General features: G+C 34.7%; 2 protein-coding genes across 4 annotated transcripts in view; one reads left to right on the top strand and one right to left on the bottom strand.

The window, feature by feature from the left end:
• Positions 1–21,898, bottom strand: part of Dop1 (dopamine receptor, D1) — a 131,445-nt gene that overhangs the window by 85,147 nt on the left and 24,400 nt on the right. The window contains exon 1 of one of the 3 annotated variants that reach the window (XM_029316457.2): positions 865–945. The exons of 1 other annotated variant lie outside the window; for it this stretch is intronic. In XM_029316457.2, coding sequence (XP_029172290.1) covers positions 865–879 — 15 coding nt within the window. In that variant the 5' untranslated portion in view covers positions 880–945. Of the gene's footprint in view, positions 1–797; positions 946–21,898 lie in introns of those variants that run through there. One more of the 3 variants, XM_029316456.2, reaches the window with a different exon arrangement.
• Positions 19,219–21,898, top strand: part of LOC114941462 (uncharacterized) — a 38,814-nt gene continuing 36,134 nt past the window's right edge. The window contains exon 1 of the mRNA XM_029316454.2: positions 19,219–19,351. The gene's annotated coding sequence lies outside the window, so the exon portion shown is untranslated. The remainder of the gene's footprint in view (positions 19,352–21,898) is intronic.

Here is a 21,898-nt window from a genome sequence, read left to right as displayed (position 1 = left end):
ATCTCTCTCTCTCTCTCTCTCTCTATCTCTTTTTCTCTTGTAAATCAAAATTTCCATCGTCGACATTTTTATCTTTTGGATTATTTTTATCCGCGGACTATTTCGCCGGCGAATGAATCGATTCTCTGTCGACGCGCCTGGCATCAAATTTCCATATGTCAAGAATATCAGTGCAATTTGTGGCTGCAATTATTTTCACGAAACGTAACAATATTCGTTATCATTCCCGATGGGACACGAAATCACGATGAAACAAACTGATATTTGTATATTAAATAACGAATTTTTTTTGACAGCACAATTCGATTTCATCACTTAGCGTCCTTCCCAATTTTGGCAAAGAGAAATCTCTCATCTCTTCACTCACTTTTTCAATTTAAGAAATAAGGCGTTCGAAGGCACTCGAGAGCCGAATCACGCAAAATTTCATGCCGGCCGCTCACATCGCTGCTCGATAATCGCGCAAATCTCGTATACTCGCACTCTGCGAAACATTCCGCATTCAACTCTCGATTTCCCCTCTAAAATTGCATCCTTCACGTAAATGACGTCTACATGTAACGACACATAAGGGGCGCGGTATCGTGGGAGGAGAGAAAGGGACCGGGGGTAAGTGGAGGAGGGGAAAGGGTAGGGAAGGGAGGGGGGGTAGAAAGAAACAAGGAGAAAGGATGAGAGGACGACAGATTTTACTCATGCTGTCTCGTGCTGAACGAAATGAAGAACCAAGGCAAAAAGATCGTTCGACACACTCATCATGCACAGGTGGGACTATCATTTGAGTGTATTATATTCACGATTCTCGGCGGTCGTCCTGTTAACGACGGGATGGTAGTGGTAGTATCTGGGTACATCGTCGCTCACCTGGGGTAGAATCATGACGTGCGGCAGCTGGCGCGCCTCGCCGCGCACTGACTCTCCCGCCAGCTCCGAGAGCGGACGCGAGCGGCGCGTACTCCGCGGCGCGCACTCCCGGCCGAATCCACAACCCCCTCGCATATTCTCCTACCCCGTCCAGCATCCGGAACTCTTACGTGCACAACTTACGTACGGCTTCCATTCGCTCTTTCTCCTGCTCCCTCGAAGGGAGAAAAAAAAAAACCCTCGGAGGTGAAGCGGCTTCGAGAGAGCGTCTTGCAAGCAAGACGTGTATTTACGCGAAAACTACCGTAATTGCTGGCCCCGTTGTTTGCCAATTGTGTTGGAGTAATTATAAAAGTGGTGCGCTATACGAAGGGCTTAAGTCGGAATCTAGGTATTCCGGGATAAAGCGAGAAGACGGAGGTATGCGATACTTTGAGACGCGAAATTTAGATTCACCGAGAAAAATAGAGAGAGAGACCTTCATTTTTTTAATTAATTTTTCTTAATAGAATTTTTCAAAGACTCAAATTCTTTATAATTTATATTTATGTAATTAAAAACCTGATGATTATATTATTTATTATGAGATAGAAATTGCACATGTCTATATGTAAGTACTTAATGAAATAGAATATACATATATAGTTCTCTTAAATAGAGGGATGTACTGTGTCATTCTTATCTCGTTACATGAAGAATTGTCTACGTGATAAAAAAGCAGAATAGCGACCCAAAACGATAAAACGCATAATTTTGAATTCATTACGCAACCCCGCGTTTTATATAAGCGATCCATCATCTTTCATGAACGATTCTGACAGCGAGGCGCGGCCGCAAAAAGAAAAAACGTTCAATATATAAACACAGTGCTCCAAGATTTTTGATACTATTTACGATGTTTGCTATACATACATATACATACATTGTATATTGCCTATATTTTTACAGGTAATTTTATATATGTACGTCAGAAATATAATTGTATTAAAATATAGTTAAAATCTCCATCAGTGCTAGAATTTAAAAAAAATTTGCGATAACAATATTCGAATAGCAACTAATAAATCTTGTTGAAGTATTGTCGCAAAAATGCGAGTTTCAGAAAATGCGGCATAAATTCACATTAATCTAATCTGTAAACCGTCGATGCGTCACATCACTCTATGCAAAAAAAGGTGAAGAGTTACCTCGGTTGTTGTCTACGCGCTGATAAATGGATGGACTCTTCGCGCCCTGCAAAAAGAACTGATATATATCTCTCTCCAGTTTCGACAAGATCAACTTTCGTAATGACCGAAACGAATCCGAGCAATTTATCTTGTCCAGTAAATTACGAAACGAGACAACTCGATCGAAGAAGAGCGTCAAATCCTTCGATCAAGAATCCTCGTTTGCGGTTCTTTTTTTCGAAGGCTCTAATCGAAAAATGAATCGTACTTCATTCGTCCGCCAGGGGAAAAAGTTGAGCTTTATGTCAAGCCACACGCTATGAATAGATATTGGGAGCATATTCCCTAGCACAGAAGTACCGACGATCGCGAGACATCGATCCGGAATCGGCAAAGGCGCATAAACCCTCTCGGTTATTCATAAATTTGCATTTCTTGACGTTGAAAATTCTGTACTTTATTCCTCTGCTTTATTGGTTCTTGAATAAGACATATAAGAATCTGCAAAATTGCCATATCACGTTTGAAAGAATGAAAAAAAATATACAGTGGAGAAAACAGACGTTTCTCTCTTCCCTTAACTAGAGACATGTCGTCTGTTGAAAACAAAATTACGAATGTCAATGTAATATAAAATAAAGCGCAAATGTCATTCATCGGGACAAATACGCGGCAAGGCTTAATCCTTAACAAAAATAATCCAACACCTTCGCGAGAATTCCCTGTCGTTGCTGTTGACACGACAAATAATCAATTAATTAAATCATAAAAAGGCTATAATTAAGCGTCGACTAATAGGACTACGGCAACGAGGTGTCGCGAACTCTCGAGTTGAATGGCAGGTCTCGCGATAAATCAGGATTAATCAAGATTAAAGGAAATCGAGATGGTGCCGGCTATCGACAACGCCATTCCCAGAAACTCCGAGTCCGGTGTCGTGCACGTAAGTGGCAACCCTCGTCTCGACCCGAGATATTTCTTCGGTGTCGATAGCAAAACTAATGCGCAAGATCAAGGATGAAATTAGTCCGCTCGACGATCCGCGACGCGACGTTTCGTTCTGCCCCTCGAAATTCGCGGCTGCGTGTTTTCCTTGCCACTCGAGAAATTCCGTTCTGCATATATGTAGATTTATGTATTCACCCCCTATGTGTACCCGTTGTGCACCTCGCTCTTTCGTTCGCTTCTGTTAAATTTTATTATGTTACAAATCAAACTCGCTCGGAACGAGTAATCGGGAAAATCGAAGCTTCGAGAAATCGACAAATATTTAACTGGCGCAGCGTCCAAGTTTGGTAATCGCAAATAAAATATGTATGCCATATATTATTCATTTTATTCATAAATGCAACAACTGTGTGCTGTTGTAATCTAAATAGTAAAAGGAAATGAGAAATCAGATATTGTGTGTTTTACTGGATAAATCTGTTCTCCCCCTCTTGAGATAACATAAGTAATTGGGTTTAGCCGATCGTCGAATGTACATTACGAAGCATAGTTCTTTTTACGACGAGTTCTTTCGAATAAGTGTTTTCTGGATCAATGTACTAAGAGCAAAACGTTAAACGTTACGTTGTTGAACGAACAATTCTTGTTCGACTTGTGATTTCGCGACTGGTGAACACAATGAAATATTGGTCTTCGCGGCAGTCGCTAAAGGGTACCGAGCCAGAACGTGTAATAGGAAAAATCAGACGACGAAAAGAAATTTCGTCTACCGACTTTCAACGAGCTTTTCCAATATCTTCCGGCCAAGGAGTGTTTTTCCGTGTTACGATTTTCATGCTCCAAATCGTTTTGCCTGCGTGTATCTTTCGTCCCGTCAATGAAATCTCTCGGATTTCTTTCAGTCTCGCCAAGTGTACGCGACATTTCGAATTTCATCCGGGCAAAACACGGTTTTTAAGAGAAAGAGAGGCAAACGACAGCACAAAAACGTTTTAAATCGAAAAGCTGTTAGCGATTTTAAACTATAAAAATAAAATGCGATACATGGTATTTATATATATCATTAATGAAAATATACAATTAGTTCATCATTATTTTTCATTGCATATGAATTTAAAAATAGCAGTACTTTTTTATAAAATATTGTCTAATAAAATTATTTTTCATTAAAAAGGTGTATAATCCATTTATGATCTGAATACTACTAAACTTTTTAGTAGTAAAATATTATTAATTAATCAACATCTAGAATACGTTATCATTATTTTTCATTATACTGTATTATATTACTAACTGTATTACTAATATATCCCTGTATTATATTACTAACTGTATTACTAATATATCCCTGAATATTAATATTATTTAGCAATCATTTAGCGGAAATATTCGAGTGTTTATCTCATCGAAAAAAGAAAATGATAAGCTGATCTAAACCTGTTGCGCGTTTATAATCTCTATTAATACAGTAGTTTATAAACAGATCTAGTTTAATTAAAAGTATACCATACCATAAAGTGAATTTGATTACATTCTGATTTTTAGTGAGATGTGCATTAATAAAACATTGATTAACAATATACAAATATAAAAAAAAACGAGCAAAGTTTCGTCAATATTAATACATTTGTATGCACTGGATTGTATGTTTTATCTAATAAACTTTGTTTTTTTCGCAGAACAGTATTCGTAAATTATTTCAAATTTTAAAATCATAAAAATGAAAACATATTACAACAACATAGAAACGTTATGTAAATAATTCATTAGCTTACTTTGCACACTTATATCACAATATACTTTTGCGCAAATATAATTATATAAATTTTTAGACTTTATTTTAAAATTTAACACACTAATTTTCCGCTCTATTCTCGCACAAAGAGCATTCGCTGGCGGGAATATTAACGAAATTACCACGACTTTTAATCTTTGAAATCACGCTTCGTAAACTTCACCACCGGCGCCGCATATTGCGAGATTAATTTTACGTTATCTGAGTTTATTTCGACTTACGCAAAAATGAATCGTCATGTAGAATAATACACGAAAGTACCAAGCGCACTGTGGCTTAATTCTCGATTTGTAGCTCGTATGTCATTTCAGCTTAACAATGACCCGACACCGCGATGTATTTTCCTTGCTTGCATTACGTTGATTTTTAAAAGCAGCACAGTAAGCCCGATAATATGCAATTTTTATACGATTCTATTATTTAAGGTAGTAATGGATGAAAAATATACGTAATTGAAAAATCCGAAAAATAAAATTTGTCCGGTTACTATATATAATATGTCATGATGTCGAAATATAAAAATTATAAAGAGCTGAACGTTTTTAGACTTAAAATATTTTCTATCCAATTTTCTGCACAAAACGTGCCGCGGCATACATACACCGAAGTACACCAACATTTTCTTTCAAAGCAAAAAACCAATGTACAGTTTTATCGTAAACAGAAATTGTATTTGAAAGCACGTACTTGCACTCTCACGCGCGGGTCTGACCAAACGCGGGATTTTTTCACTTACAGCGGATACGTTGCAACAACACATCTGCATAAACCACGACAATTTAACAAGACAAAAAGATTATGTTCTATTGTTATCGATAGAAATACGCTTTTTAATAACGTTATAAATGTAACGAACATGGTTGTTAATTTAATTAAAATTTTCACCATTAATTCACAATCATGCAGATATACTCTGAATCATTCATTCACTATTTATTATAAAATTTTAGCAGGAATTATATTTAAAATATAAGTCCGTTTAAAATATAATATGAAAACAAAATTGTGTAACAAAAATATATTTTTCACAAAAAAATTTAGTAAACATTTATGATTCTCATAAAACAGAGTTTGTAGCAAAATAAAGATTCGACTAAAGAGAAAATTTGAAGTTTTCTTCTCCCAAGAGATATTATGTTTCCTATAATAAATGTAATGCTGAGAACAAAGGAAACTTTTAAATATTCTAGATTCTAGAGAACCAGATTTTCGTATTATGGTGTCCATCGCACATTTGCACGGAATATTTGATTACACTTCGTCGGATCTTCTTTCAGAAATGCACATCGGCACATGCTACGGAGATATCCGAGCCTTATAGAAAGCAATGCCTTTATATTCTTTGCGTTTCCTAGTTTACAAACGAATGCTCTTTATTGTCTGAGGAAATACAGATAGTGGATAAAAAGCACCCGTTACGCTTCCTCGTGAAGCTTCGAAAAGCTACAAGGAAAGTGTGTCGAGGCTTGAAAGATAGTGACTAGATGTGAAAGCCGCGAAGAGATGTTTTAAAGAGACTTTTGATATATATCATCGAAGAATCTAGTTCCGGCTTCATCATCTTTGTACGCGCGTTTCGACTTTTTTTGAAAAAGCTGTCTCAGAACAAAGAAAGATGAGTAACAAAGTTAATTCTGTGATACGTCTGTGGCGAATTATTCGAAAATCAGAAAATAATCAGTCCTCCGCTCTAATTTGTGACAAACAAAAGTCATTCTGTAATTTCTAATCTTATGCAATTAAGCATATGTATATAATCGTTAAAATGTATAATTTTTTAATTTAAAAATTTGTTGAAATAGTCTTTCAATTTTGATTCTTAAAATATATATAATTTGACTATAAAATTAATAATTATACTAGAATTTTTTTATACTAAAACAATACTCGACAATCAGAATTTTCTATTTAGTTCTGTGTGTATGTGTGGTAATATATTGACCCAACAATGAACAAATAAAAAAATGCCAAAGATATCGAGAATCAATTCTTTCTAATATGTCACAAATAATATAAAAAGATTTTCGCAAATTGTCTAACTGAAATTCGCCAAGTCATCGTTTCTGCGAAAGAAATAGAGATCGATGAGGATTATCCGCTATGAATAATGACGGAGCTATATCGAAGCTGGGAAATGCGCAAAATTCCATGGATGACGGAACGATAATGAAATGATCTTGTCATTTCCCATATTAGCTTGTTCCGCTTTTGCACGAGAAGCCGTCTCTTCCTCTTCGCCCGAGTCTTCGATTGTTGACGCAAGATTAATAGATTGCCAGTTGTTGCCCAGCATCCGCTCGCATTGTCCACTATTGTCGCCGTCGACGGCATTATTCAGTTTCTATCGACGATAAATCTAGCAATTTTCTCCAATCAAAAATATTTTTACCAATTGTAAGAAAAAATTCTGCTAGCGAGACAGCCAGATTAATCAGAATGTTATGTAGATATATCAGAAAGATTGTAAAAATTATTATACCTAACAAAAATAAATAATATTATCTATATGTAATTATCTTACGTGTGTAATATTACTACACACACACACACATATCTATAATATAATAATTGTACATATATAAAATATTTTCCAGTATTTTAAAACACAATATATTAATACATATATCTATATTGCGTTTTATTTTTAAGTAGGTATTCATTTATTTGTTTAAATAATATAACTGCTGCGAATGATATTTACTTGCAAATAAAAATAACAATCTGCAAATTTGAGATAGCTATTTATACAGGGTATTAACTAAATTATTCTAATGCAAACATATTTATATTTATTCAAATAATTATATTTGTTCCACAAAGTTTGTATGAGAATATTATATATGTATATGGTATATTATATATATATATATATATAGCTACATATTGACATTTATCTAATCATTTAGCAGCGTTTGAATTTGATTAATGAACTTTGAATATAAACCGATTATATATGACGCTTTTCCATCACAGTATAAATTCTCATTGCAAATATGTTCTCTTCGTCTTGTTATTTTTTGTTATTATTCTTTTTAAATCAGATTTTTCCATCAAATTTATTTCCGCTTGCAAACGAATAATTAAGAGAGTTGATGCAATCATATATTGTCTATTTTTGCGGTTCAGATAATTAAATATTGGCGATGCGATGTAACGCGACTCGTAAATTGGATCAATTTGTGCCCGTCGGCACATTAAAAGCTTCTTGGCAATTATGGTTGTAATGAGTGATCTCTCGTTAAAAATATTCCGCTCAGTTAACAAATAGTATATTCCGAAAGGATCGCTCGCGATTTTGCTTGATCCAAAGAGAAAGCTTCCATTTTGGAAGAGATCGAATAAAAATTGCATATTTATATAAATTAACATTTCAATTTCAATGATAAAATAATAACGTTTTAATGATATATTACGACCGAATGCACGTCTATTCCTTTTTATAATATTTCTTTTCTAGCACACGGTTATTAAACGCATCTACCGTGAATTGAGACTTCAAAGTCGTCCCGATCTTTTACCTTGACAATACATCAATAAACGCGCTCGTGAACGTAGGCTCGAAAAAGCTGCATCGTGTTTCTCCGTTTAATGCACCTGCGACCTTAATTACCGTGTTACACGGTACTCATCGTTCGAGAAACATGCTTTGTCACCCGTTTACCTCGTATAAAGCTAAGCTCTACTATATCTGTCGTGTCGATGAAACTATTGGCCCACGTGATACCGCCTGTAATCTGCCGTAGGGTTTCTAATCGATATGAAATTAAAATACGTCGGTCGGCTCTCTTCATCCGATATTCACCCCAAATAGATTGACCGACAAATCAAATAGCGTAACGCTATTTTTAGAAAAATCAGCATCATTATCTTATTTTTTAAGTTAACAAGTTTTTAACAGACGAATATAAACTATCATCTTTTGCATGAGTATGTGATATATTAATAAATTATATATATATATTTATATATTTTTTATATATTTATATAATCTATATATATATCTAATAATAAATAAATATTATCATACATAATACATTATAATTTACATAAATATACATATATATGGTATATATATATATACACACACATAATAAAATTAATTTGTGATATAAATATATTTATATAATATAAAATATTATATATATATATATATAACGTGTTATTTATTAAATTATTATTAACATAAAGATATTGAAAAAAATAGATGTAAGCGTTTGAAAATAATGATCAATTTTAGATTCAAGAGAACAGCAGAGTCTTAAGAAAACAATATAATAGTGATTATAAATAAATAGATAATATATATAAGATATATATAAGATTACATATATAAGAAACTTTTCCAAGACTTTCGCGAAGACGTTTCTCGACGAGAGAATGTTAATCTCAATCTGGGAAAGTGTGCCAGGGAGCTGATAATAACCTCGTTGCGCGACGACAACGTGCAGGGAAGTCGAATATGCAATTAGCGACGTCCAAAGCAAGTATGCGGGATATAACGCACGTGTTGCTGTTGATGTTACGCGATGGAATTGTCGGGCCGCGGATACGATCTCGTACATAATAGGCGGCATGGCCTTACCAATCGATAGCAAATTAAAACGCCTGTCGAACGTGCCATCCCGCACGTATTACTCGTCCTCGGTTCGCTACGCTCAGTATTATGCGCTAAGCAGGTAACAAGAGCCCTCGCTTTCGACTGCAGATCAGCTTATGCGCGAAATGAAACTTGTGGGATCGCGATAGACCGAGCCGCTCTCTGAACGGATATTCTCCCTTAATTGCCTAAAATGTCGAGATAACCAAAGGATACGCGATTTCTTATTACGTTGGTTAGGAAGATAAAAGCCTCCATCACAATCAGCCGCACGAAACAAAAAGAACGAGTCCGCACAATACGGCGATGTAATTTACTTTTTTCAAGAAAATTCATCCAATCGATTAATAACTGAGATTAACTTTCGCGCTTTTAAATTTTCATTTGCTCAGATTCTCTTTAAAAAGGTGAATGTTGTTACATCAAACTCTTCAATTATTATTGTAAACCATGAGACTATATCTATGCGTATCATTATATAACTGTATCATTTGTTACATTATTACCGCACATGCTGCATTGTAAATCTCAATAAATAAATAAAAAATAATCTAAAGCGCGCAAAAAATAGAACACATCATATCTAAGGGGAGCATTATAGAGAGACAGGCCAACATAGAAAGAACAAAAAGTATAAGAAATGACTCGGTCAATAAAAAATTCTTTGTCATTCCGTATATAGATGGGATCTCAGAAATGATTGTTTCCTCGGTAAAAAATAAAAATTGTATGGTAGGGTATAGATGTCTCAACAAACTGGATAATATTATTAAAGCGCAGAAAGATAAAACTAAACATCCATGCAATTCGAATGTGGTTTATAAGATCAGTTGCAATAATTGTAATGCATCTTATGTAGGCCAAACAAAGAGGCAATTGCAGACGCGAATAAAAGAACATAAAAATAATATTAGGTTGGACTCAACGAAACATTCAGTAATTTCTGAACACATAATAAATGAACATCATACTTTTAATTGGGACAATGTTAAGATCATGGACAACGAAAATAATTATTATAAAAGACTCATTTCTGAGATGCTACATATCAAGGAACAAAAAAATGGACTAAATTTAAACAAAGATACTGAGTTACTTAGCGAGTCGTATTTTGATATTTTGGATATATTAGCGAACAAGAAATAATAATAGGACAAATAGGACATTAACGAGTAAAACATAGATATTAGATCATATATAAACACGCACGCTCTCCGATCAAGTAGAGTTTAAAATGAGCTGTCTTTCTGTATTGTTGGTTTGTTATGTGTCATCCTTAATAACTGTTAATAAGTAGCAAAATTATCAAGAAGAACGATGATAGGTAAGCATACTACCAATTGTAGGGGATACATATTATAATTTGGACATGCGTTGATCGGTAATTTTTTATAAATCGCAGCGCCTACGGAACGGGTTAATTTCTCGCATATTAACGATGAAACTATCCGAGATCTGAACAAAATCAGGGATCATATCGAGGCGAACATTGTTGGACAGGACGGATTGAAACACGCGTTAATTACTCAAAAACTCTTGATTCTGAATAACTATAATTAAATTTCGATATTATGTGAATTGTAAGATAATTAACTAAATATACTAGTATAATATATTAATTAGCATTGCGCATTAAATTATAATAAATATATGTATACATACATATATTTATGTCATAGGAAGAATTTTTAAAAAGAATCAGCACCCCATATAGTAATTATGAATTTTATGTAAATATATATATACATACAGAATCATAATATAAATTAATATTCAATGCTTTAATTTAATACACAAATAGTAAACGAACAAATTGACAGTATTTTAAGATTAAATGTATATATTTCAATAATGTAAAATATACGGGGCACGATTTTAAACATTTTAATGAATCCAAATGTATTACTCTTCTACAAAGGGATTAAGAAGCGTTTATGAAAAGCATTTCGATGATAGACATGCCGCGAAAAGAAAATACGAAACACGTAATAGAGCAAGGGTTGCTATGATTGACTGACAGGATAATTATAGGATAAGTTGCGTGATGGATGAACCAAGGAAAGAGAAAGATTCAAAATCGATGTGTTAAGCCTATATTCCCATGTTCGTGTGAAGTTGCTTTCTTTCTCTCTTTCTCTTTCTCCTTCTCTCTCTCTCTCTCTCACACACACTCTCTTTCTCGAATGCATAGCCGTATAGACAGATTGCATTAGTTTTGCGTGGAATAATATACAATTTCATCAAAGTTGAGAACGCGACAATGTTCAACGTATTAAGTAATAGGTGGATACACGTATTAACACGAGTAAATTAACTTGTCATGTGTATTGAACGATTGTACACTTGTAAAGAAGTAAGGGTGTTGGTAGCCACGCAACGTTGACGTAGTGTTAATAGTAGCCGACAAAGTGTCGAAGCAATTACAAAACTTATTACAAGATGTATTACGATATTATATTCCCAAATTGATTTTTAAAAACATTTTGGAAAATAAGATATAGGTACTATATATCATACAAAAATAATAAATTAATAAAAGAGAATAATAGCAAAAAAAATAAATAAAATAGAATATATAAAGCGCCAATTTCATTCCATAGTAAAAAAAAAATATTTTATCTGGTATATTTTTCCAAACAATTATTTTTTTTCTATCAAGTCTATGTTTCCACATGATAACATGTTTTTTTATCCACGATCAAATATCGCGCTGGGATTACTCTGGGAAATTAACTCAACGTGTAACAGCGAGTAATCGGGCAGGCAGGGCTGTAACATAAGCAAATTTGCCTTTTCGCGGATAATTGACGATCGAGCAAACCAGATTTAAGGGAGAGGCAGGAAGAGAGAGAGAAAGCGAGAGAAAGAGTGAGGGAGATAACCGACTGCACTCGAGGGATTGCCGAGGGAGCTTCGAAAGGCTCGATGAGGAAGGGTCGCAACGAGGGAGGGCATTCAAGGGGATGAGGCCCAGTAGCGCATGGCAAAGAGAAAGAGACAGAGAAGGGGTTGAATCCCGATATCTGGAGCAAGTTTGTGTATCCACAAGCACTACTAGGGCTCAGCCTGGCTTGGGCACCAAGGTGGGTGGGTGTAATCGTATTTGTCGACTCGCGAATGCTGTACCTGGGTTGACACGAGGTTAGCTCGATGGCAGTGATGGCGGCAGCAGTATCAACGTTATTCCCTAGCCAGACGTTAACGAGCGAGCGTGAGGTGCCTAAGGGACGATTTCATCGATGCGTTTACCAGCGTTTGTCCATAATCGTAAAACAGAGGAGACCGGCGCGAGCTATCGTTCGTCTCCGAGGTGATGACCCACCTCGACCGGGGCTCTCGGGTCGTCTGGTCGAAGACCTTCCGATTTTATCCGCGCCATTACGTTCCTTAACTCTTCGTAACGCGCCCTTTCCTTAACAGTTAAATTATTTTGATATCCTGGATATGTAAGATTGAATAAAATTGTTTCCAAGTGGAATATCATCGGAGAGAGAAATATCTGTGTTAACACCGACGCGTTAGAGCTTCCCGATATATATATAAATTCCTATATGGAAATCATAAATCAATCTAGCTTGGATAGCAATTTATTCTCAGAGTATAATCTCTTAATATAAATAGAAAATATAGATAGGAAATATCTATTTTCTAGCTTTTTTCGTTTCAATTTATTTTCTATTGTATATATTCATATACAATATAGATAGGAAACACTTTTTAGTTATAAAATATTATTATTTTAAACTAAACTTTTATTGTATTTTAAACAATCTAGAATTCGTGAGAGAATCCGAAATATAAATCTATATGTCTGTAGTTTAATATGTCATAGAAAACATTTATAGAAATTTCGAATTATACACTCGACATTAGATTTTATATTATTTCTGTATACAAAAAATAAACAACAAAATTCTGTTTTTAATTATATCATAAAATTATATGGATCGTTTAAAATAAATTAACTCGGTCTTGATTAAAATATTCAATAATTTTGTTAGATAAGAAATTTTCTCAACATAAAAATCTCTGCATAACGCGCGACGCGAATTATGCAGAAGATTGCACGCAGTCTTTCATTAAATTTGTTGTACGCTCCTTTTTATCCCGGAGCTTATCCAAAATCCTCTTTAGCATTGGTAGCTAATAACTAATTTACAACCTGGAAAGCTTGTTGCAACCATTTTATTATGCAGAAGTGCAAAGAAGCGTGAAGTAATTATGCAGTTTCATTGTAATTTGCAAGGATAATGCTATTGCAATTACAATCTTTCTACCATTTAACAAAGAACTAACGTCATGTTACTAGCTTGTTTTGCTTACTTTTGGTAACTACATTTCTGATTGACAGAACACACATTTTTCGGGAATGGTAATTCTTTTAATAAAATATTTTGTAAAATTTCTGTGTGTATATATATGTATATATACACAATATATATATATACACAATAAAATATTTTATAAAATTGTATATTGTATATTGTATAAAATATATGTATATATATATATATATATATATATATATATATATATATATTATATATATATATTATACAATATACAATATACAATTTTATAAAATATTTTATTATATAAAATATTATATATATATACATATATTTTATACAATATACAATATACAATTTTATAAAATATTTTATTAAAAGAATGACCATTCCCGAAAAATATGTGTTCCGTAAATCAGAAATGTAGTTACCAAAAGTAAGCAAAACGCTAGTACCATGACTAGTAACATGATATATATATGTATATATACATGTGCGTGTATACTGTTTCAAAGTTTTCAAAATCTCTCTCGATCAACCTTTTCTCATCACTCTGTTCTGTCGCTTAGCTTTTCATCCCTTCCGGCATTGTGAAAAATTGAGGTAACCGGATAAATATAGAAAGACGAGAAGAAAAATATTCGCACGAACGTTGCACAACTATGTTGTTTCTCCATCGTTACGGCAACTTTCGGACTTTTGTTATAAGGGCACGATTCGTGACAATAGGGCAAACTCAGTAGCAAATAATACTAGTAGTTATCGGGAAAAACTTTTAAATTACCGGAGCTTCTTTTATTTAATGTCTAACTAGATATCCGATATATGGAAGAACGCCTTGTATAAGAAAAAAAGAAAAAAACGAAACGACACTTCAAGCACGTTAGCTTTAGCGAGCAAATACAGACGCAAATAACGGAAAGCGCGAAAGAACTTGAAAGACGTTAAAACATGTTAAATACGATAAAAGTCGTCGGGGATGGTATACATAATATACTTTTTCAATCTGCGACCCGCGGTCTGCTGCATGACAGCGACGATGCAATCAACGTTTAATCGAATCACTAATCAAAAGCGCTAATCAGGACGGTTCGCGGAGCGATCAAATTTCAGAATATTCAGGTGATATGATTTCGTCATACGTTGGAAGATCAGACGCGTATTCAGCGTCACCGGACGCGGAATAACTTTTTTAATAGTACCACGTAAACTGCATTATGCGACGTCGAGGAAAAAATTGATTCTTTTTTTTTCTCGAGAAGTAAGTACACGCTGCGTGAGCTAACGATCAAGTCGTAATATTCATGATCCGGTGCACAACAGGGTTTAAAATGAATTGAATATTTTATATTTTTTATTGAGTAAAAATATAAAATATTATATTAAATCGTGAAATAAAGAATTAAAAAGAATATATATCTATATATATATATATATATATAGATGCTATTACAATGAAAAATAATCTAATTATCTCTATATTATTAATAATAATCTCATCTCACTTGTATTCTCAATAATATATTATATGCATAAGTATGTATGATTTTTTAAATTAACACAATAATGCCCTTTTTATAATATAGTATAGAATTCTACAACAAAAAATATATATTAAATATAAAAAATTCCCGAGCTTTCCAAACTCTGCGTTAAGTAAGCACAATCCATGTAATCTCTGTTTGGTTAATCCTTCAATTAAATATGTACTAGAATAATCTCTCTTCAAAGTTTAATAAAATATAAGTGAGAAAAAAAGATAATGATAGAACACCACTATAGCCGGATATCAGTGTTGATTACGATATTATGGTATTACGGTAGTATTATGATGAATACGGTATAGAGAAATGCGCTTAGCAATGGTTATTAAAAGCAAACATCTATGTTAAAAAAACAGTATAATTTAATAAAGTTACATGAGTACGCAATGACTAGGCATTCAATGAAATGGGAACCTTCCTTCGATTTTACATTTCACGTGCTTTCTCCAATTAAATCTTCACGCTTTCGTCACGCAGATCAATATTTCCTATTTTACGATCGCGACTTGAGATTACTGGATATTTTATTCTCATAAGATATCGTTAACATATATTTTATTCTTGTCATATTTTATTAAAAATATTTTATTAATCTAAAATTATGCTACATAAAATATTTTGATAATTTATTTAAATGTAAAATATGTTAGATTGTAAAATTTTTTTACATAAATGGAAGATGTGTAACGAACAACAGTAAAAATATTACGATTGAATATATACTTCAGTAGATAAGTATGTTATTCTAAAGTCAATATATGGTTTCTCTCTACTGCAAACTAATTAATGATAAAAAAACGCACAGTCGAATGTTTTTCTCCAATTTTATTGCATTTTCGTGTAAGCATAAAAAAGCTTTACGATTCACTAACTTTTATAATATTTTTGAAATTATCGTAAATTATTCTGAAAATATTTCAACTGCTAGTTCGAGAACTGAAAGAACTTCTTAAAGTTTAAATCGCGGCAACCGACTTTTGAGATCACTATATCGCATCCCGATCCATCCTTATTTGTGACAAGGAGATCATGGTCGAGAGGTGGATTGGTTTTTGAAATTACGAAAGTTATGCCGCGAGCTAAACGGAAGTGGAAGAAAAGGCACGAGAATGCCCGATGCACTTGAAAATACGAGCTTGGGAATGGTCGATAAGAAGAAGAACATATCCCGCCGCCCTACAAACTTCTCAACTCGAAGCACAGGATGCAGTTCCCTTCTACTGTAAGATCCTTCGGGCGGCGCGCTCTAATCTCGCCTGCTGAAATTACGGCAATCCCTTGTCTAAAACTTCTCAGTTTTTCGGAGCGCCGAGGAACGCTAATGTATTCCCGACGAAAGTCGCAAGTTGCCGCGCGACTGATAACGGCGCATCGTGAACAAGATGAATGAAGAGAGTAAAATTAGGCGGTTGCAGATTATATCGGCCCGCAAACTTTTCTCGCCGACGATTAAGAAACATAGGTTTTTTGCGATGTTGTGCGCGCGAAGGTCGATCGCGTTCAAAGATGCTGAGAGATTTGAGGAATGAAAAATAGTTTACGGGGACATTGCAACATTTTGTACAAGTGTACGTAAAATTGAAAAAAAATGCAGAAATAAAAATATAAATGCGTCGAGGGAAGTAAAAGAATTTTTTAATCGAGTGCTTCAAAAATTAATGTATAATAAATTGATTATTTTGTTTTGCAATATTTTTATCTTTCGATTTTTATATATTATTATATACGAATATATGTATTTCCTCAATTATAAATTCCGAACTTTTCTGAACTTAATCACTTATGTACATCGTGTCGACCAAACCCCGAGATCCGGAAACAGGTATAGCGTATCGATTGATGAATCAAACGGCGCTTCATTTCAGGTGGTTACATATTGACATACGGAATCTGGATTTGGAGGAAGCCGGTACAACACCCCGCACGACACCCGATAGACTTATTGCGTGTACAAAGGGCGCTCCATGGGTTAGGAACCCGGAACGTTGATCGAACGGCTGTCACCTGTACGACAAACCGCCATACCGAAATTCCTGCTTGAACTAAACGCAGGTCGGTATGTGTTCTACAGTACTATATATTGTATGCAAATGCAAATACTGATCTCTCTCAAAGAAATAAACATGAAAGCGTACAATTTTTACGTTCTTTTAATAAAGCTGTGATTGAAAAAAAATTTATCACATTTTTTATCTTTTAAAAACAGTATTTTTCAAGAAAGAAAACATTGTTATGGTCCATTTTATTTCATATGCTATGTAAATTAAAAGAGATTGAGAAAGAGAGAGAGAGAGAAAAAAATTGCAATATATTGCATATAAAGCTTTTAATGGTAAAGATTTTAAGTCAATTTCTTCTCAACGTTCAGTTTATAGGATTTACGCAGGAAGAACATTGTATGCTTTTCTCTCTAGAATATGGTATAGTATGTATATATTTAATGGAAATTCTCTACAAAATTACATGTCATCGGACATTGAATAACGTTAAACGCATGGAAAACGTCGGAACAGCTGTCTGTGTGTTTTACGCGTCGTTGACAGCCACTCAAAACCGATCTTAACCTGCCTCGGAATAAGCAGCCGTGACTTTTGTAACAAATCCGCTCGGCGAAACAAAATAAACGGTGCGAGAGGAAACGGACGTGGCGCGGACGTTTCTCTAATTACCACGGCTCGGACGAATCGTAAAGGACTTTACTACTGCTAGCCTGGCTTACGACATATCCAGGACGTGTCGGCTCCTTTTTCTCTACTGCGCAACAAGGATTCTCGTTAAGACGAGCTAGTAGCTGATGAGCAAGAGAATTAAGAAAAGGGACGAAGGGTTTAACGAGGACTCTTGTTGGATCCCTGCGGGCGCAGTTAACGAACTTTCGTCCAATTCTTGGCACGTCGATTTGTCTACCTTTTTATTATTCGTCATACAAATAAAACCGCGAGTGTTTTAATATTTTAATCAAAGAGAGAGAGAAAGATATATATATATTATTGAATAACGGAAATTTGTATTTATTATCTTTACAATACTCGATATAAAAAAGATCGATTAAGGGGATTCTAAATATCTTTAAGAAGTCTGTTGTTTCTTCCTGTTTTATTGACAAAATGTGAGGCTAGATAAACTATAATTCTATTTATTGGCTATACTGATTGTTTTTTACCTGAAATTAGCTTAGAATTCATTGATCATGAATGCTTAGAATTCATAATTCTGTAATCAAGATATATGAGACTATACAGATTGATCAATCTTTTCCTGTACAAATTAAAGTATTAATATTAACAAAGGGTGAAACGCTCTAATTTCAGGTAAAAAACAATCAACCTCACATTTTGTCGATAAAACAAGAAAGAAACCGACAAGATCTTTCAGACTCCCCTTAAAACAATTTCGTGCCTCTGCTTTTTTCCCCCAAATCAATGCTTGCAAAAGGAGTATAAAATTCCATAAAAGCGCGCTCCCGCATTTGCGATTGCATAATAACTCACTCGTGGAGATCTCGGCCACGATCTCAGCAATAGCTGCGAGTGAACCTGTGATAGAGACGAGCGATATTTCTCGAGCCGGATACTTGGAGCGTCTGGCTCGTGGCAGCTGGCTGGCGGTCGGAATGTCGGATAAAAGCCACTGACAGTGAGGGTGTCCCTAAGGTGGCGAGAGAGACCAAGAGGTACGGCTATGAAGAGAAGGTGGATGTAGTCTCTCTCTCTCTCTCTCTCGCTGCCCTCTCACCACCTCACAGCCGACTAGTTTTTCGTTAGCTCGTCCTCCCGTGAAATCTGTCACATCCCCTGTAGCCTGTAGCGAGGAACGGACGGCCGAAGAGATGGTGAGATGTGTCCCTGTGTAATCCATCGCCCTCAGTGTACGCGTACATACATACATAATACATACTAGCGTACCGGAGCACAGATTGTGCTAGTGTTTGCGTATACACACACACACATTGCATACACATGACGTTTATATATCGGGTGTGCGCTTTGACAAGCGCACTGTTCGACGCAGTCATTCACCGACCGCAAACGTTCTCGATTGGCCGTGCTCGTCGACCGAACCGCCGCCTTGATTCAGAACGAGGTTACCAACACCGGCTTCTACCCATGGCGGGGTGTGTAGGGTACATACAGCACAGCGGCCAGGTAAACCCTGAATGCATGAGATGGCCTCGTAATTACGCATGCTCCCGAGGAGAGATATAGCGCGGAGGAAATATGCGCGGTATGAATGGAGTGAGCGAATTCGCCCGGCGGCCAAGATGAAAATGTTGTTGCCCGGTCGCCCCTGATCGCTCGATCCCAATCATCGTAATTTGCTCCGACGCACACGAAACGGAACGATATTCTCCGATGGTCTGTCGGAGCGAACCGACTGTTTATAGAGTATGTGTACCTACGTCTCCCGGTGTTCGCAACTCAAATGTGGATTTAAATCTCGCGGAAGACAGATTTACCGCAAGAGAGAAAAACTCGAGAGCCTGCACACAGACTTCGCATGCCTCGAAAATAGAAGATTTCCGTATCTGTGATGCTCGCTGGTTTACCGCGAGATAATCTCGAAATATATACCTTGAGCAAACTCGAGTTTGCATAATACCGAAAATGCAAAGCAAGCAAAAGGTGGACAAAACACGTGCGTTGCTCTTGCAGAAGGAATATAAATAAACAATAAAGACACGCGAATCTTCTCTTCTTCTTGGTGTAAAATAGAACTTGATTACCAATTTATTTGCGATATATAAATATAATAGATAGAATATTCGTTATTATTCTTCTAATATTCTTCTAATTATTTCTGAGATTACTTTTAAAGATATAAGATGTGTATAAATTATTATATTTTATCAAATAATCAATACGATTTAAAGAGCGATAATTTGAGAAGTGTATATATATATATATATATAGAGCGATAATTTGAGAAGTATATATATATATATATATATATATAGAGAGAGAGAGAGAGCGATTATTTGAAAAATCATACATACGCTGAAATGTTTAAAACATTCGCTAATCTTAACAATTGCTCCCGTATTTACATGCATCGATTGTTACCTGACGACTGACACCTGTCGCGAATCACACGCGTCTTCCATACAGTTTGTTGCCTTTTGCTTTATGTGTGCGTGCATGCGTGTGTTGTGTGTGTGTGTGTGTACGTGTATATAACGCCATCATTTCCAAACTGAATTATACCTCTGCATCAAAATTATTAATATCTAATATATAAATATTGAGTATACGAGAGAGAATTTTATAGAGGGCTACACATACTTCCTTCAGAATGACAAACGTACGCGTACATATAAATTTAACACGGAAGGGAGGGATAAACTTGATGTGTTATTAACAAAAGAGGACAAAGAAGCTTTTAGTCGGAATTATCAGACATTCAGCAAATACGGTAGATGCTAGATTAAAAGCGATTAAAGGCAAAATTTCAAAATTACGCGACTAAATTTACATACCGCGCACTCGGAGAAATTCTCGACTAAAAGATTAACATCTCGTTGAAACGGAGAGCCTCGCTGTGGAAACGCGAAGATTGTCACATTCGAATGGAAAACCTAGAATCTCTCGCGGGATTAATGCATCAAAAAGATAAAATTTCGATATTTCATGATGATATATTCTATATCAGTGTAAGATCTTCATACATAATATTTATATCATCATCCCTTACTCTGCGAAATATTCGTGATTTGTTTGAATCTCTTCGTCAGCTTTTCACGTTTTCCTTCGTAGAACAAACACTATTGTGCGAAACACTGATATAAAACTTGTGTTTCTTTGGGGAAGAAAAGAAACAAGGCAGTACAATGTAATTTTTATTACAAAGCTTTGAAATTTCTTTTCTTCTCCGAAGAAATATAATATTACAACTTTCAGTTAATTTATTACAGTAATTTTTACAGCTGTACAAAAACAAATACGTAGCATTATCTATCATATTTTATCAAGAATGGCTCTATCTCTGATGAAAATGTCATGAAAAACATTTGAAATTTTCGTTGCAAAATAATCCACAAATATTTAATGAAAAAAATGGTACACGACGCGGAACACCCTGTATATATATATATATATATATATATATATATATATATATATATATATATATTCCGCGTCGTGTACCATTTTTTCATTAAATATATATATATATATATATGTTACTTTTCATCACACTTAATATATATATATATTTAGTTTGAGAATAATTCTGAATCTACTGACAATGAGAATCTTTAAGTGTATATATTGTATATATATATATATATATACATTACATTCATTTGTTTCACATATATATACATATATATATATATATATATTTCATATATATATATATATATTGTTTCATATATATATATATATATATATATTTCATATATATATATATTGTTTCATATATATATATATATATATATGAGGGAAAAAAGAAGTAATCGCAACCCTCAACGTATCGACAGGCCTATCGTTTTGCGACTTCGTGCCGGCAAACACGAGTTGCGCTTTCTCTCGCCGCTGGTAACGCCTGGTTATCTCCCTCTACCACCCTTTCCCTTATATATTTATGTATATCGCATTATGCACGTGACGCGAGAGTGTTGGTAAACACGGCGTGTATATGTGTGGGTTATGGTGTGACGGAATGGCGTTGGTATGGGACGACCTGGTAGGGGCGGT

The sequence above is a fragment of the Nylanderia fulva genome, unplaced genomic scaffold, assembly GCF_048542155.1.
Source record: "Nylanderia fulva isolate GAGA-0341 unplaced genomic scaffold, ASM4854215v1 Scaffold51, whole genome shotgun sequence".
Lineage (NCBI taxonomy): Eukaryota > Metazoa > Arthropoda > Insecta > Hymenoptera > Formicidae > Nylanderia > Nylanderia fulva.
The sequence above is the reverse complement of the archived record's forward strand: the minus strand, read 5'-3'. Positions and strand labels throughout refer to the sequence as shown.